Raw genomic sequence first — 20,187 nt, forward strand, 5'->3', positions numbered from 1 at the left:
AATAAACTATAGGTGGGAAAAGGTCATGGAGTGGTTTCTTTCCTGCACTCGAGAGAAAAACAGACATTGGAAAGGTAATACACAGTGACAGAAGTCAGAGTTAGCATTTAAATAGCTCTCTTGTCTCATGGGTTTTACAGTAGACTTTACAGTTCTCTCCCACATAGGAGGATAACAGATGAGAGGTGGGCAGAGTGTTTGCAGAGACTATGAAACCCAGGAGAGATGAGACAGAGGTTTAGCAGTGGACTGAGAGAACACAAAGCCCTTGGCAAAGATCTCTTCCTCACATATACACAAACCTAACATCCTGCACAAAGAAATGAATTCCTCTTGAGAGAATTCACACTCAAACCGTAGAGCTACTGGACGTTTTCATGCTTAGGTACGTACTGTCTCGTCATAGAGGAAGTGAATCTGCCTGTCTTACCGACTTCAAATCAAAATAGACTCAAACACTGCAATCTCAGTACTGCACAGATGAGAGTCTACCTTTCCTTGGTTCTGTTTGGCCAAATAAGATGCAAGTTTCCTTTAAATGTCATTCTAGAATCTACAAAAATACATGCCACCAACACTCAGAAGTGAAAGCTGCTTCATTAACTCCTAATTCAGTCAACTTATGTTTGCTAATTCTGTCCTTATTTAGACAAGATCAAATTGATCTTCTGACACAATGCCCTGCTTCAGTGCGACAGGGAAACGAAAAATATGGGCTGTCATTTTGTGCACTCTAAACCAGAGAATGCCATTTCCCAGGATATCATCTTGTTTTGAGAATGGTCAGAAAAAGAGAACATTTCTACAAGCAGCAATTCTGTGAGCAATAAAGGTTTGGTGATGCCAGAGGTCAGAGAACAATGTCTAGACAGTGTCGAGCAAATAAAAAGGACAAAAAGTGCAAAATGCATTGAACCTTGAATCAGATGAGCTACAGCAGCAGAACAACACACTGCCTAGCAAACAATTTTGCGTTTAATACACGTCTAATAGACATCTAAACGTAGACGGCTTGGCTAAAACAAGGCTAAACTTGGGCTGTCAGTGAAAATCTAATAGACATCTAAAAATAGCCCAAAACTAGACTAGTCGTCAAATAGCCTTTATAACTGTGGTCATTCATTTCTGTTTATTTGATGACTGGTCTAGTTTTGGCCTATTCTTAGACGTCTATTAGATTTTCACTGACAGCCCAAATTTAGCCAAGACGACTATGTTTAGACATCTATTTGACATATTTTAAGAACAAAAAATGCTAGCTGGGTGACGACACTTTAGCTATGACTAGGAAACTGAGGCTACAATTACATATACTCACCAACATTGGACAAAAAGAGGACAATTTGAGGACATTGTGCCGGTTATGCATTTGGATATATTTTCTTGGGACCCTTAGTACCAACTGGGTACTATTTAACCACCATAGCTTACCTGAGTATTGCTGATTGTGTCCATTTATGAGCACAGTGTACTCATCTTGTGCTGGCTACTAACAGCAAAATAACACCAGGTCAACAAAACAAAATCCCATCAAACTGGCTTGTTCAACATCACTGAACTCAATTGGCCTCCACTGTCACCAGATGTCAATATTTATCAATACAACATGGGCCAAAACTCTGAAGGAATGTTCCAGAACCTTGCTGAATATACAGTGTGTCACAAAAAAAGAAGACAAGAGGCGTACCTAATAAGGAGGTCAATGAGTGTACAATCAGCATAAACAAACAAACAAAAAAAAACAGAACATCATGGCAAATACCCTTAGAGAAGCATCTACTGTGGCTAAAAACAAACCACACATACAAACACTCGCACATACTGTAGAAGACCGTGAATCTCACAATTGGTAGAGACTCCCTAAGGCTACATTAAAAGGGGAATCTGTGATCACACATAGAGCATGCTACAAAGAGCCAGGTCTTCATGGTTGCTTTATCCCACTGTAAGGTACAGTAATGTATGATTAGCAGACCAATTCGCTACCTCCGCAAAACACATACGCTCCCTGCTCACCATGTTGTGCTTTGAATATATGTAACAGCCAAGCATTTTCAAATCAATAAAGCAAAACTAATTCCACAGTATATTTTGGACAGCAGCATTAGTAAGTGTCTCTACAAGATGTTTATTTTACACTGAGGTCAATTGAACACAAATATAGATTTCCTGTCTGTTTAATTTCCGGCTGTATTAAAAAAATATTTCAATACGTATTCATGAGGAAGCGCTGAATATGTATTTCGTGCTCTAGAAAGGTCACAGCTGATGAATTCTCCACACAATCATCACCTTAAGAGGAAACTGGCTGAGGATATGATGCGTTTTACCTTCTGTGCTGAGGCCAGGACTGGAGGTGAATTTGGCCACATCCACAATCTTCACAGCAAACTGTTGGCCCGTCTCTCTGTTGATGCATCTTCGTACCACACTAAAAGGCCCCCTGGAAAACAAACAAACAGGTCGATTAGAATCTCACACATTGGGTCTTTCAACAGCTGAAGCCAAATTCAATAATAAGACAGGGTGAGCAACAGCCAATAAAATGCTGATTTGTGATGTTTGTACACATCTGTTAAAATCCTTAAAATAATAATAAATCTATATTGAAAACAATAAATAATCATTTATAACAATATATAATAATTTAACAAATAAACAAAACACAATAACATCAAATTAAAGAAAGAAATAATTAGAAAAAAAAAAAAAAAAGTAAATTGGCCAAGCATGTAGCCTATACGACTATCCCCAAAAAGTACCAATAAATGTTAGCAGGGGTGTAACGGATCACAGTTGATCCTTCATCTGTACGGAACACAACTCATTGTTTGCAATTCAAGTGACCAGCAGATTAATAACTTTTTTGATTTTGTAGGTTAGCCTAACATTTATAATAATAACAGAGAGATCAGCTCCAGCGTCATTCAAATCACGTGTATGAAAGCATTTTGGCTTCCCTGTAAAATTTAATAATGACGGGAAAAGTTGTGGTGAGACCTATCTAAATGCTTTCTTAGGCTATTGATTAAAGGGGTTTTCTGTCACTGTTTGTGTAACCTGCATCAACGCATTCAGTGTAAAGCTGCACAACTGAACACCAATTGAAACCCGCGCGACATGAATGATAAATGATAATAATGATGATTTGCATATGCTTTTTAATCCTTCATAACGCTGCATTCAAATCAGTTTTTTTTGCATTTCAAGATTCAGTTTTTACACTTTTGCAGTTCGTTACGAACAATTAAATAACAGAGAAGTACTGAGAGAACAGTTAATAGTTCAGACATAAACACTGATGTTTATGGTAAAGATTAAAATCACTGTTTAATGGAACTTGACACTGATGAATGCTGTAGCAATTTCACTGTGTAACCAAGGGGTGGTGACAAACAACTATCAAAATTGTCACCGAATAGGTTTTCAAAAATGATTCACCTATAATGAAACAAAGTTTTATGTTTGAATTGTTGAATCATTCATTCAAAATAAATATGATCTGTTGTACAAGTAGCAACAACAGTAGCAAAGATAATTTTTCGTATTGAATATGTTCCTTTTTCAGCTGGTTCTCTCTTTATTTTCATTTTTATTAAAATTACAGGTTCTACGTTATGTTTGTTAAAAGCAATGGTTTTTGCAGTAATATTTTTGTATAAATGGAAAGCAAATGACATTTGTTGACATTTTGTTTTTTGCTGATCCGAAAAATGGTCCGATCCGTATCTGAAAAACCGTAGTGTGATCCAAACCGTAAGATTTATGATCTGTTACACCACTAATTGTTAGCACCTTTCCAAATTCATATCTATCCCAACAAGCTAAATCCTAATTGAAAACAACACCACAAGCGTGAAACTCCAGTTTAAATTTATTTGGCAGCACTGGCTCAAAGCAGTTGAGTTATTGTTGCTTTTTTAAATTTGATCTTAGCATTTCTAAAATTACACATCCACAATCTATTCAACACCAACAACTAAAACATTCAAAATGAAAGCAATTCAGCAAAGAGCTCAGAAGTAATCAGTTTGTTAACCGATACAGTGATTTTGAGCTAATTTCTGATCATGCAGCAAAGTTACATTACACAAGCTTGAAGTGATTAAAACTGACATACAGAAACTTTCAGCTGTGACACTATCATTACAGAGCCATATGTGCTCTATAGTTTGATAGCAGTGGCTAAAGTGAGAAGTCTGCCCTCTTTCTAAGAATGCTCAGAGCAGCGATGAGAATGATGGGAACGCTCTGTGCGGGTTGAGTGTTTGAGGATCAGCGGGGAGTACAGGGGCTATGGAGAGGTTGGCTTTCCGTGAAGAGCTGTGATCAGATTTCCAAAAGCCTTTAACCCTCCTCAGCATGAGCTCTGAGGGATTCTCCAGGCCTGAAGAGAGATGGCAGCAGAGCGATCTCTGGAGAACATGTAGCTTCTGTTTGTATACAGTGTGATTTTGCTGCCAGGTCTGTTTTGGCTGGTGTCCTTAAGGTAAATATGACACACCGTCCGTCTGATATTAATTCAACATAAATCCAGACAAAATGCAATGTGAAAGGGTCTCGTATTATTTTCAAGGGGATAATTTCTTTAATGATCCATCTGAGATATAGTTACATAAATTTTTGCTATGAGGGTATTCAATTCAATTCAATTCATCTTTATTTCTGTAGCGCTTTTTACAATGTAGATTGTGCCAAAGTAGCTTAACATAGATGAAGTAGTAAATTGTAACTGCTTCAGTTCAGTTGAAGAACAGTTTAGTTCAGTTCACAGCAACTCTCCCAGTGCGCAGTGTATCAGTGTATCCTCTCAACCCTTTAACTGCCCCACAAAGAAAAAATTATTGGACTGCATTTCTGAACTCCTAATGTCGCTAGTTAACACAATCAATGCATTTTTTTTCAACACATCCCATAAATTCTAAAATATCAACCTCTACCAAATTTTCAACCCTGGCCAAATATGTCGGATTATGGTAAAAGTACCGGAATTAATATACATGAAAAATCAGAAAATCAATCAGTAACATAAATTCACTTAAAAACAAAATCTAAATTAAACATCTTTGAATGCTAAATCATCTTTATTTTTTGAATTATGCCATAAAATATTTCAGATTCTCATTTAACATGTTCTCTGAATTTCTTTTTACAATAAAACCAAAGTAAAGTGTGGTAGTGCAGCAGGATTATGTTTGTTTGATTTTCTTTGTAAACCAACAATGCTGTGTGTGTAAACCATTATTTAAAACAGTCATTCTTTACATGACTTTAACAGTGATTATTTAAAACAGTCAAAATATGGGCACCCATTTGGTAGAGCAGACAGTTAAAGGGTTAATACAAAAACAGAGTTATATCTTTACAAATTCTGTTCAATTCATCAAGAAAATCCAAAACTGCAACATTAAAAAGCCTTTAATATTGTGTGGCAAAACAGATTGACTTCAAATGGAATGTGTGAATGTGATCATTCCTTCCCGTTTACTACTGGTTATAGCGCCAAATAAACATGAATCAACATCTTCATGTAACAGTTTAGGCTCTTTTTTCCAACAGAAGAAGATGTCAATAAAAAAAGCTTGCAACAATTCAAAAATGATAATATATCATTGTCATTTAGTTGGTTAGAGACAAAAAAACATTTAATTAAGTATTTGACTACATTAGCTTAAAAGATCTATACATTTAATCAGATTTTATAATTAGAAATGGACACGCATGTAAAAAGTTCGTTCAGTGCAGTTTACATTTGCTTTTAATTTAGTCTCTAATTGTTCTGTTGCTAATTGTACTCTTATTATAATATTATAGTAAACGTGCAAGTAATAGCATTGTAATGAACACTGAATTAACTTACGTTTTTTAAAAGTATATTTGAATCTTTCCCCATCTGCTGAACTAAAAACATACTGAGCCAAGACTTCAGAAACAGGGAAGAATTTTACTTTTCACAACAGGGTACAGTATATACAAGAATCAGAGATTGAAGTCCAATACCTTTTAAGAATTTTTCCATACATTTTAAGACCTCATTGCCACTTTAGGTTTCAACTGGTAACACTGCCGACATTTTAACTGAATACTGATTGTAAGAAACTAATCTTTAACTAACACATTACTCATATGCTGAATAAAAATGCTAATCCAGCAGGTGACGTCTACAACAGCGTTTCCCTGGTTACTGTAGTAAACAAATGTCAAATCTGAAGTCAAATCTAGCAGGATTTTATCGATTTCATAAACTACACAGAATCCCAATACTCCGTACAAATTTAGGTAAAATTTAGCATACTGATATAAAATGTAATACAAAAATAGCATTTAAGACTTTTTACAGGCCTTAAATTTCTCTAAAGTGATTTATCAACATTTAATACTTTAAGACCCCGTGGACACCCTGCACAATATAAGGCTTTAAAACAGTAAAACAAATATATCAGAGACAAACTTGGTCTTAAAATAAATCTGGGTATTTTTTGTTCAAAATGTAAATATTCTTAAGACTTTACATCAAGCTTTTCAGTTCAGATAATCTGGTTTTCCTCTGCAGTGAGTGAAAATAAACTGGTGTGATATTTACATTCTCTAAGCTTAATGCGGCCACATTTTGAAACTTGACATTTCTTCTCTTCACTGCTGGAGCGTCTGTAAGAATTTCTCACCCTCCTCCTCAGGTAGGCGAGTTACATTTTATTACAGACGCCCCAGTTCACTCTGACCCTCAGATATGAAGACATAAAAATAGACAAGACTTTATGAAATATGTGTTGTCAGAAGCTCTCTGTACAGTTCCCAGGTCAGTGCTCCACTGAGAACACTTTCTAGCTTGCTGCTGTCTTCCTGTCATCTGAGTTCTCTGGCTGAACTGTTAATGAAGTGCAGGTGCGGTGAACGTGTGTTTGGAGAGCTGCACCACTACTGCAGACTGAGCTCCGTCTGCCCAGTCATTAATAGCCAGATTTAAACCCTAACGTGAAGCAGACCTTTTTAAAGTTTGCAAAAAAAATTAAAAAACCAAATGTGAATTAGCTGCTCTTCCATCAAGCTGTTAGCAAAGTCCCTTTAAGACAAGTCCTTTCACTCAGCGGCCAATCTTTGAAACGCCTCTTAGGCAGTATGCACAGGCATTCTGTTTAAATGGGGAAACATCAAATTATCCAAAACTCTTTGCCAAGCTTACAATTTAATCATTAGGAATCACCAATAAAATTAAACAACAACTGTCTCTTTAGTTTCATTTCTAAATGTTCTAATCACACAAAATTTGCAGAAACTCAAGTCTGGTCTGAGCCCCTCCCCCGGAGTATTGTCAGTCTATAGCGATCAATGATTGGCTCCTGTACTAGAAGGCGGGATTCATTTGCCATATAGCAATCAACGATTGGTTCCTGAACTAGAAGGCGGGCTTCATTCGCCATATTGACAGTTACACTTTTCCCATTCAAAACTATACGAGTGACACGTCTTGTGTATTCTATAGTCTTTAGCTGATGTGTCTCATTTCAGAGGCTGCATCCTCAGAAGGACACAGACTTTAAAGGTGAGTCTTTCGAAGTTCACACAGGCCGAACCAAGCATTTTAAAATGAGACGATCTAGCCTACAGAGGACAGATCTCGTCACCTAGCAACCATAACAGCTGCTGTTAATAAGCGCTGATAAAATTTGTAATGACTTTTTTTCAAAGTGATTTTAAAACTTATTTGAAGCGATCTAAAGGCAAAACAAGATTTATAAAAACTGGAAACAATTTTCCCTTGATCCATACATGTACACATAAAAAGGTAAACTGTCTATAAAATTCACTCTTTAGTAAGACATGTCATACTCTTTTTGTTTTTTAACATGTGTTTAGATATCCACGTAAAATAAACTTAATTCATACATTTACACCAGAGTTTTCTTTTAAAAGCATCCTGCCATTATCAGCGTGCAATGAATCTTGGGATGATCGAGGCCGCGAAGGATCCACCGGTTGTGTCCTTCATTAACAGGGAAATAAAGTAAGCATTTGGAGGCTGCGTTTGAAGGAGCCTTCGAATTTTTTAAAATAACACGGAACACTTCGAATGCATCCTTCGGAGGATGCAGCCTCTAAAATGAGACACAGCTTTTGTTGTTAGAGGGACTTAATGCAGTATTGGTAATCTAGTAACCAACAGTAAACAAGGCAAGCATGATGGAGTCAAGTCTCCTCCCATTATCCATATAAACCCTTTTCTGCATAAACTCAAGTCAGCGTAAAATCATTTTTGGAAATTAAGAGATTTTTATTTAAAACTTGGAATTTCCACCACTCGTTGGATATATCACCATATAATTTTTCAGCTTACATTGCCAGTTTGTCATTAAGAAAAAAAATTGTTTGCCATTCTAATCGTTAATTGAAATCTAAAAATGCCCTTCCTGTTTATTTTCAGTTAAATTCTCAGATCATGTGATTTTGAGGTAATGGGCGTGGCTAACATACTTAACCACGCTGGTTCAACTGTCTGTTTTGACAACAAACAGAAAAGGTGAGCAGAAGTCTGTTAGATTGTAATAACTCTTCTAAAACCCTTTTCCCAATCTTTCTGAACGAAATGCCTACTTTACTACATCCAATCAGCATGCAGTAGAAATAAACAAGCCACGCCCAGTGTGCTCATTTAAAATTCAGATTCTCTAGGAACTGCGTCCCAATATGAAAATAAATAACGATCACAGCTTCCGGTTCATTGGGACTTTAATAGCAAGAAACTACAAGAGCCAACAGTTTCAGACCAACTTCTAACAAATCACAACTACAACCATTCATAGCAATAAAATATTCACGAGTCAAATTTATTTAAAAAATTTAATTGGGTGTTATTTTTCTACCGCCAAACTCAAAGAGATGTAGACAAAAACTTACAAAACTTACTACAGTACCATTCAAATGTTGGTACCACCTCACAATTACTATATATATTTGATCAAAAACACTATACACACAGCAATATTGGGATTTATTATTACAATATTTAAATAGAGCAGTGATTTTATATATTTTAATTAACAAAATTAAAACATTTTAATTATATTTTTATTTTTGATTTGGCAAAGCGGAGTTAAAAAATGTCTGAGGAAATTGTTGAAACTTATTCATGTGGATTGTTACTTAATATTCATGTGGAAACCATGACATTTTGGTTCTTTAATAAAGGATAAAGCTATTTTTTTACTGCCACAAAGTAAAGGCAATACACACTTATCATTCATTCATTCATTTTCTTTTAGCTCAGAATGTAAACATATTCATATGTATTTTTAAAAATATATATTAAAACAACTGATCTATTCTGCTGGAAAAAGTCATCATTTAAGTCAGTGCAATTTTCTTTCGTTTGAATCAGAACAGACCTACATTTTAGTCTGAAACTAGGCTTAACCCCTGCCTGTGAAACTGAGGGATAGAGAGCCCTCACCAAATGCTCAGATCAGGATTATGGACTCCCTCATTCTCTCACACAAACATAATGAAAATTTAAAAAGCAAACAAACACATAGGCAGCGCTGAGAAGTTTTGTCCAATGAGTCATTAGTAAATAAGTTTTTAAACTCAGTGTTTTGCTGAAATCAATAAGTCACAAGGTTAAAATTGTTTCCCACGTCACAATGAATAGGAAAACAAGTCGTGTGGCTTACTGTTTAAAAAATACACAAGATCATCTACTGCATTAAAAATAAACAATTTACAACAAGACATCTCTACGAAGTAGGGTTAGGTGGTATGACAAAAATCTCATATCACAATACAAGACATGTCATATGCTGATAATGACATCATGATATACAGCACCATTTCTCTAAATTCAAACAGTAGTTTATATATTTATTGATCACATGTACAGAACTATTTCTGTTTTACATTAATATGCTCAGAAATGTACTCACACATGTGATCAGATTTCTCACTTTATTTAGAACTTAATTTTAAAATGTAGAAAATTAAATAAATATTAATAAAATATGAAAATTAAAAAAAACAAATGATTATGAGTCCAACATAAAAATAAAAACTAAAAATAATGGTGCTAAATTAAATGCCAAATGTAGCCATTGTACTTTGTACAAGATTGCAACTTCACAATGCTGTTCTTCATGTTTCTGTCTGCATCTCCGTAATAGTAATATTGCGCTCATATAAATAATGAGAAGTACTACTGTAAACAATATATTTTGTGACACCATAAAATAAACGATAAAGCCTAATATGAAACAATAATATTTTTCTTGTCCATACAGTATGTATTGTCATATTTTAGAGCATATTTTAAAGACATTATAAAAACAACTATTGAGTAACAAGACCATACAACACAAAATCTTTAAAAAATAACAGGACAAACTAAGTGGATCTTTAGAAAATGTGATTTAAGGCTATTTTATGGTAAGATCAATATATATAGAGGTATATATATATATATATATATATATATATATATATATATATATATATATATATATATATATATATACACATATATATATATACACACACATATATATATATATACACACACATATATATATATACACACACATATATATATATATACACACATATATATATATACACACATATATATATATACACACATATATATATATATATATATATATATATATATATATATATACACATATATATATATATACACATATATATATATATACACACATACATACATACATACACATATATACACACACATACATACATATATATATATATATATATATATATATATATATACACACACATACATACATACATATATATATATATATATATATATATATATATATATATATATATATATATATATATATATACATACATACATACATACATACACAAGAGATGATAAACAAACAAATATATAATTAGAAATAAACAAATACAATTCACAAAGAATGTATTTTAAAGATCAATATTTGATAACTTCAAATTCTTCCTGGTGATTGATTTAAGGTGTTGACATGATCTTACACATTGCCATATTATAACAAGCATAACCAGTTTAAGACATAAATGCAATGATTAACCTCAATACTTGAGAAATGAGCAGATGCTTTTTAATAGCTAAAGAGAACTGCGTTTAAAGCACAAGAAAGTCTATTCTGATTCAGCTATAAAACTGCAATGCTGGCAAACTGGAGAAGAATGCAAATTGAAGAGGTGCTTGAGAGCTTATTATTGTCACTATATCTTGCTAATACGTGTGCGAGAAGGGCTGTGTTTTTCCCCAACACAAACTGCCGGAGCAGATGGCGCGAAGCACAAAGCTGCTTACTGGCAGAGAGCCGAGGTTCAGCCACGCGTGGCTCAGAGCTGGACCTGCTCATACTAAACTGCTGGAACTGTGGACACATGACATCTAGAACATCTAAATGGGCTTTATCTACTCAATCTTTCATGGTCCTCATGCAACGTTCCCTAGACATTACGTAAATGATATTATGTATAGGATAGAAACAAGAAATCAAAATGTCATTGAGTTGCTCTGAGCTGTCTCTTGAAGATTTCACAGCTGTGTGTTTATCTGCACTGCTTAGTCCTGAAGGAGTTCATTGCAGTAGAGTTTTTAATGGCAGGACAGCACCGAGTCTACACGAGTCATGAGTGGTGTGACCAGACTAAAGAAAGGGGAGGATAGTATTCCAATTACCAGGGCTGTCACGATATCTATTTGTTGCTAGGCAATATATTGCAATCAAATTAATTGCAATAAACGATATTATTGCTACTTTATAACTCATATCACTAATAAAAAAATAATACATTTTAACATAAAAAAATCTGTAAGTGTGTAATAATTCATGTACACTGTTTCAAAAAACATTTTATTTTTAGAAAATGTAGAATATTTAGGTTTGAAATTAAATCATAAAAACAATTATCTTAAAACAAATAAGTATTAATAAATAATAGATGCTAACAAAAAAGTGTAAGTCTAAAGTACACTTTTAATGCATCTCAGACGCCCTTTTTTTAAATCAGGTAGATTCCAAGACATGACTGTTTGTTAAATGTTTGCAGCATATTTTTAAATGCTGGTTTTTCAAGCGTGTTGAACGGCTACATCTCTTTAGCTATATAATGGCATCTGTCTGTGAGTGTGTGCCTCTTGGCGCAGTCATGTTTATATTTGCACTGGCAGGTAAATACATCCGTTACAGTTAACTGTCTGGAAGACACCTCTGCAGAACCAACTGTGATTGTTGTTCACATGTTGAAAAAATGAGTAGGGTGGTTATGTTTTAGGTGTGACTTAAGATTAGTTGTGTTACCTTTTCTTTCGTTGCCACTGTTCTGAAACAAATTCAACATATTGGCTCGTTCACATTAGCTCCTTTCACACATACAGATCTTTCCGGAAAATTACCAGCAATTTTCCAGAAAGCGAAGTTGTAACATTACCAGTAATTAGCCGGAATGCTGCTCTGTGTGAACGCAGAAGGAAAAATGTCGGAAAGAGCACATTCACGTTTAGAGCACGCTGATGAGAGACGTCTACTCCAGCCAATCAGACACTCACATCCATGTTGTTTACGAAAATAAAAGCCTTTGAATATTTTCCAGACACATTTAGCTGCTAGATGTTAGTCAGATAACGTTTCTATGTTCCTTCTTAATGCCAACTGTGTAAAAAAATATCGATAAAATGCTTATGTTAAAACGATGTATGTTTACCTTCAAGCTCTGCTTCAAGTGCTTGACGCGTGTGCACGTGAAACAGCCGGTAAGCTCCAGCACACACACATATGTATCATTAACAAAAGCCAGACCCCTTCTATAATTACAAATACAAGTGCAGCCATTTAGAGATTATTTCTGGTTAATGATGTCAGAATTTACCGGTATTTTGGAATAGATGCGTGAAGGGTCTTTTCTGGAAAACTTCCGTAACGTTCTTGCCTGTATGAACAGCGCTTTTTTGAATTTACCGGTAATGTCATTCTGGTAATTTTCCGGTATCACTGTGTGAAAGGGGCTACAAGCGGACTCTCTTTTCTCATTCAGTTTAAAGCCAAAATGTTCCCACACCGGAGCTGATGACTGTGACTTTGAAACCAAGTCCATGGCGACTTGTTTATCCAAACTGACTGTTGTTACTAAACACGAGTCAGTGGGTTTGCATCTTGTGTTCTCCACCTCCACTATCTCTCTTTCGCACGCACTCTGTATGTGTGTGTGCGCACAGTGTGGAGATGCTGCATAAACCCTGCCTTCCACAGAAAGCAGAATGCAGCACGTTCGACAAAATACTTGTTATATTATGTAGCCTAATCATCATCATAATCTTAAATTTCTTTATATATATAGACAATATATCACGCCTCCAAAATTAAACACCCTTATTTTCATATAACGTGCGATACGTCAATATATTGACTAATCACGACAGGCCTAGCAATTACAGTTGATTTTAAACTCCAATCCAAATGAAATCACACTGAAAAAAATATTCATTGAATTTACTTAATTTTTTTAAATGTAAGTGGTTGCAAACAATTTACATGAGCTCAATTTAAATAAACTAATTAGGTTGAACATTACCAAATTTAATATATTTGTTTATATTAAGCCCATATATATATATATATATTGTTTGCAACCACTTACCTTAAAAAAATGTTGTAATGTTGTAAATTCAATAAATCATTTTTTTTTCAGTGCTTCTAAATGAAATTGACCAAACCAATTTCAAGTGATGCCATATAATGCCATTAGTGATCAACTGTTGGGTATCCCTTTGAGCCGTGTGGTTACTATTGCTAGCTTATCAATATTTATTTCTCATTTAAAACTGATATTTATATAGATTTTTGAATTATAAGATCTCAAGTCCTGAAAGGTCTTCATGAATGAGTAAAATAAATGTAGGGTCATTATTATAGAGCATCATCCTCAAGTGCATTTGCAACAAAAACGTCAAATGAAAAATAATCGATGCAAGCGGGAGGGGAAATTCACTTGATTAAAGATTGTGAGGACACATACAGTGTACATTAAAAAAAGATGCAGAGACGAATCATTTATAAGAGCAAAATGACTGTTAGTTTTAAGGCAACTAGGGCTGAACAATATATCATTTGAGCATCAATATCGCAATGTGCATTTTATTTTTTATTTTTTTAATTATTGTTTTTATGGAATCATATTTATATTAGGCGGTATTTTAGGATCAGATTTTTTATGTGTATGTTTGTTATATGTTGTCTTATTGATGTCTATGTACAGCAGAAGCTTTTTTTTTTCCTAAAACAAATTTCTCCTACGGAAGACAATAAGTTTGACCTTGACGTGTATAGGATTAGAGTATTTATATAGATATTATTAAATATATATTTTTATTATTATTATTATTTCAGAGCTGTATTGCAAGGTATGTTCACACATACAAGGAATTTGTTTTCGTGACCGAGCTTCTACAGTACAACAGATTTACAGAAACAGGATTAAAAATAGAGATCATAAATATATTTTTAAAAAGTACGCAGTGAATGTAAATACACAAATTGCCAAGTGTATGTACAGGTTTATTACTATATACATTGGTATATGTGCAGCTGATATGTGCAAATTGGCATTTAAAGTGTGTTATTAAATAAATAACTATGTTTATAAAATGTAGTGATGTTTGTTTCACAATTACTATCACAAGGTAGTCATGAGATCAGTTGTGAAACAAACATCACTACTTTTTATACACGTATTTATACAATGAGCATGACTTTACATTAAATTCTTCAATTTCTGTACTTGAATATTGACTGTATATTTATTTATTTTTTCTTGCAATATATTATAATTTATGCAGATATACTGCATAGAAGTAGTCTTGATCGTCCCATTCGATCTAAATGAATGAAATCTTTCCAAAAAGAGCTAATTATATTCATTCATATTGCAATAAGTATTGCATCAAAACAAAACATTGCAATGGCAATGTCAGATTTGTCTAATATTGTGCAACCGTAATGGCAATGAACCTAAATAAACACTAAACATAATTTTTCAGGTATAAAACAAAGACGGTTGACATATCCAGTTTGACAGATACCTGTGAGGACTGCAGCGGTGCTGATTTACGATTGCATCAATAGAGTCTTTGCTAACTGAATCCGTGCATGGGCCGCTCACTCTCAGCAGCTGCTATAGATGACAGGCACAAGCAGCAACATGCTGTAACGCGCAGCAGGATACCGTGTTTAGTGCCAAAGCGAACCAGGCAGATTAGATAAGACCAGTGCAGACATGAGAACAGTGGGTACGGGTCACTCGTACACAGGATAAACAAGTCTGGGTAAACCACTTTACAGCAAGTTGAGCAAGTGAATATTTCATTGAAGTGTCTTTCTGTGCAGGAATCATAAATAATGATGGACAGAGAAGATGTCCTCTGCAGCAGAGCATGACGGGGGAAGAGGTGCTGGCAGGCAGAAATATGAGGCGAGGAAGCAGAAGCAGAGTGAAAAAAAACAGGAAAAGAGGAACAGAGATAGACGACACAGCAAGATGAGAGAGAAGCGAAGTAGAGTGTAAAGGATAGAGAGGAGGATAAGAGAAAGGGCCAGACAGTGGGGAGGCTGCTGCTTGGTGACAGCTGGTTACAGTGAGCGAGAGATGATGGCGTAGGTGCAGGGTTTCACCTGTGGAAGGCTTGTGTGCGTGGGTACCTACAGGACACCTGAAAGCTCAGAGCTGTACAGTGTGCTGATGAAACATGGAATATCTTGCATCTATCTATATTAGAGGTGTATTGTACATGTGTTTGTACTCAAGATATCTGATACAAGTCTGCTTGGCAAACAGGTACTCATAAAATGCGGTGGTATTTTAACCATTACACTTGCAAAACTTGTTTATGCAAAATGAAGGAAATGAGAACATAAGATTTATATCAATGCATTCTGATGCTGTAGATGCCTCTGAATAAAGTACATAGTGAGCAGCTGCAGAAAAAAAAACATTTCCCAATCATGTGAGTTCTGTGGCTCCTGGTCAACTATAATTCAGACTCAACATTACAGATCATGCAATGTAACAAACACAGATGCGTGCATTGCAATATTGATGCTGAAACAATATATTGTGCTACAACTGCATGATAAATTCATTTTAAACCGAAATCACCATTTGAAAAGGTGTGATTTTCAAATCGCAAAAGCTGCAATTATTTCGATTACTACTATGGCGAGGGAGGCAAGCACGGGTTTAAGAACTTGCTTAATGCGAGACAATTTAAAAAGAAAGCGAGATAAAACATTTATTTAAAAATACATTTATTTTTTTGCTAAAAATGCACATATTATTCTGTGCATATACTTTAGTTCACTCTTACTTTATATTCAAAAAGAGTGTTTTCATTGAGCAGGTAAAATTAAAGGTACGGCTTATATATCTGACTGCTTGTATTAAAAGATAAAATTGTTTAACAAATAATATATGAATATAATTGCATTTATAAATGATACATTTTAATAAAAGAATTCTTCTGCTGTGAATGTCAATGTAAAGAATAAATGGAAATCATTGTCAATGCACCGTGAATGTCTAGAAACCAATACAAAAATGTAACACAATATAAATGTAAAGGTTTTAAAGGTTTTATACATCTATATATAAGATTTTACATATAATTAATTGGGTAGAATTTAAAATACTGTAGTTATTATTTTATGAATTTGTCAAGACATCTGACAACTTAATTGGGAAAAATGGTTTTAAATGAACAGTAGCATAATATAGCGTAATTTGTGATTATGCTTGGTCTTTTGGAGCTGTTAAAAGCGCAGCTCTTTTATGAAATTATAGCAAATCACATTTTAAATCAGATAAATCGCAATTTTTTCTCCAAATCATGCAGCCCTATATTATGCAGTCCTCACATATAGGCGTAGTAAGATATAGATATCTTAGCAGTCTCTAAATGTAGACAAATTTGCAGCACTACTAACACTTTGCCTTTGATAAACATGAACATTTTGATCAAAATCCACATGGTTTCGTCGGTTTAACTGGGAAAGGCACTGCTGTCACTACTTGCTACTTCCAAAGCACAGAATGTGAAGAATAAATAGAGTTTGTATGCACAGGTGTGTACACGAATTTGTGCATGTACTGTGTCAACATGTGTAACTTTGGTCAAAGCATAAAACAAAAGGAAAAATAAAACTGCAGTAACAGGCAAATGAACGCTTAGGCTTTGTTTAATGTTCACATTACCCACTCAGAACAAACATCATAAAGCCCAACCTAGAAAACTCCTCTTGTGTTTCAAAGAGAGAACTAAATTTGGGCACTAGAGGTAGTAAAAAAGAGAAATGGGAAGAACATGCTAATCAAGAAAAATGCAATTCGGCAAGCATAAATTAATCAAAGCTGTGGTAAATAGGTTTAATAGTGCCTATACTATTGCTCAGTGTACTGTAATTACATATTAATGTATTATACAATGCTAAAAAGCACTGCTCGTTACTACTTCATGATACTTAATGCTAGGGGTGGCACAATGTTGGAAAAATCTAACGTTGCAATCTTTTTTTATTTCGCGATATATATTGTGATATGAATACAATTTCACCAGATGACTTAATATCTCTATTTGGAAAGAATTTAAAATATTAGATCAATTGGGATGATTTTGCAGTGTAAATGCCTCTCTATAAAATCTTATAAACAATCTTTACAATTTTTGGGATCCTTTGACACATTTCAGTGCTTCCCACAGGTCTGAAATATACTTGCGGTGGTAACCAAATTGAAACTCACCATTTACCCAAATCACATAGATAGTTAACTATTTGAGACAAACAATACATCATTTAATTTTTAACAATAATACACTATTACACACAGTTTTTTTCAATGGGTTAAAGTACAAAAAAAAAGACATCCACAATTTCTCTTACTTTTATGCTATTCAGGAGCCATGTGCACCCACTGACAGGTCAAATCTGCTTCTCTCTATCTTTCAAGTTTAAAGAAAACTTGAATGCCAAAGCATTTTAGATACGTTTATAAAATAGCCTATATAATATATTAACATAAAATGAATAAAATATCAGCAAATGAGAAATAAACGACAGAAAATGGAATAAAAACAGACAATATCTATAAAAAATTATCATAATTACAAAATTAAAACTGATGTTTACTGATGACCTGATGTTTACTATTTGCATCTCCATAAAATCTAATAAACAATCTATAAAACGTTTTGGGGTCCCCTGACACATTTTCGTTATTATCTGTGCTACTTGCAGTGTGTTTCTGTATTTGCATGTGTTGTATTTTCATGCACATGTTTAGTTAGGGATTGATTAATTAATGTTTACTATTTGCATCTCCGTCAAATCTAATAAACAGTCTGTAAACTTTTTGGGGCCCCCAGACTTATTTTCGCTGTGGTCTGTGCTTTTGCAGTGCATTTCTGTATCTGCATGTGTTGAGTATTTTCATGCATAACAATCTATAAATACAATCAAGAAGATACAATTGAAATAAAGTGTTTTATCGTTTCCCGAGTCTAACAGCATTTAAGTACAGTAACTGAATGATAAAAATTAAAAAAATTCAATAAAATAAATCACAGTTAAAGCCATAAACGGTCAAATTTCTTATACATGAATGTTTTTGATGACAAATGACAAATTACAATACAAACTCAACACTGCATATATCCTGTGATGTGACTATTGCGAATGATCACACTGCGATATCGATGCTGAAACATTATATCGTGCAGCCTTACTTAATGCATCAATAAAGTTTTACAAATGTCACCAAAAATGTGTTATTTTTTTTAACTGAAACATCTGATTCAATCAGTGATGTTAATTATTAACTTGATGAATGAAGCATATTAAAAAACATTCATGCACATGACTGTGATTGAGCTGAGATTCAGTTGTATGAATGAAATTAAAAGAAAAAGAAAAAGGTTTTCTTATTAGAACAAGATATGAAACAGAAGTGTGTTCAGCACTGCTCAACTTTCTTGCTTTTGTTAATAAACTACAAAGCAAAAAGGGCACATAATTAACAGAAGTCGTCGCTCCCGCTCTTCAAGGCTGAATTAGCTGATATGGAGTTGACTGATTGTGCTCGCTGACAGGGCAGTGGAGATTTCATTAGAGTGAGATGTAAATCTAGATGATTAAGATGCTGAAATTGCTCCAACACTCGAGTCTGAACTGCTGTAGACTGTGAAAATCATCTACAAAATGGCTTGCCTTCAAGGACAAAAAAAAGCTGGGTTTGAATAAAAACCCGTTCAAGTGGCTAATTCAAAAAGGAAGTGAAAAGGAAAGGAAATCAGAACCTCGGAGGCTAATTTTATAAAAATGAGAGCCACTGGAGCTACAATGGAAGCCGGATGAGCAATGGTAACTGGTAGCAGAGTGTGTGAAGGAGGGAATTGCACCGCTCTGGCTCTCCACAGAACATTCAGGAAGTTCTAGAGGAGTGCAGCTGCACGAAAGAGCCACCAGTTGTCTGCATTCATCTGCTCTGTCAACAATGACATTGGACCAGGGTTTGTAGAAGCCAAGCTATTTTTAACCTGACAAGCAGACAAAATTGGTGATCTTTAATGAAATAGGCAACAAAACATAATTTTAGTAAAGTTGAACAAATAAATTAAACCGTTTCAAATAAATGAGCATTCAAAATGGATCATTTAAAAATAAAGCTTATGCTATATTGACCCCTTTTATTGTTTGTTGGCTCATTTACTAATATTTTCATGGATTATGCAAGGACAAGCACAACCAATACCATAAGAACATTCCTGACATTTGCTAATGCTGTGGATAACTTAATATGTACTTAGCATATTCCTAACTTGACATTTATGATGTTTGCTAATGTTGTCAATAGGGATGCTCACAATTATTTGATGATTGATTAGTTACCGATAACCCCTTTAATCGATAGGCCTTAATGATGACCGATTAAGCATTTAAAGGATAAGTAGCTTTTCATTTCTTAAAATAACTTACATTTTTATATTTATAGTTTGCATTTAAAACGAATGCTTAGTTAGATCGCAGTGATCATTATGCATTGCATCGGCTTATTTTTCAGCATGTATTCTTTCATTGAGGCGCTGTATTTTAGTCATGGCATTAAATCATTAACTGATGATATTAA

General features: G+C 34.2%; 1 protein-coding gene across 3 annotated transcripts in view; it reads right to left on the minus strand.

Annotated features, from left to right (window-relative positions):
- Positions 1–20,187, minus strand: part of caska (calcium/calmodulin-dependent serine protein kinase a) — a 265,590-nt gene that overhangs the window by 140,575 nt on the left and 104,828 nt on the right. For all 3 annotated transcript variants that reach the window (XM_056465554.1, XM_056465556.1, XM_056465555.1), the window contains exon 2: positions 2,331–2,443. In XM_056465554.1, coding sequence (XP_056321529.1) covers positions 2,331–2,443 — 113 coding nt within the window. The remainder of the gene's footprint in view (positions 1–2,330; positions 2,444–20,187) is intronic.

This window comes from Danio aesculapii, chromosome 9, assembly GCF_903798145.1.
Source record: "Danio aesculapii chromosome 9, fDanAes4.1, whole genome shotgun sequence".
Taxonomy (NCBI): domain Eukaryota; kingdom Metazoa; phylum Chordata; class Actinopteri; order Cypriniformes; family Danionidae; genus Danio; species Danio aesculapii.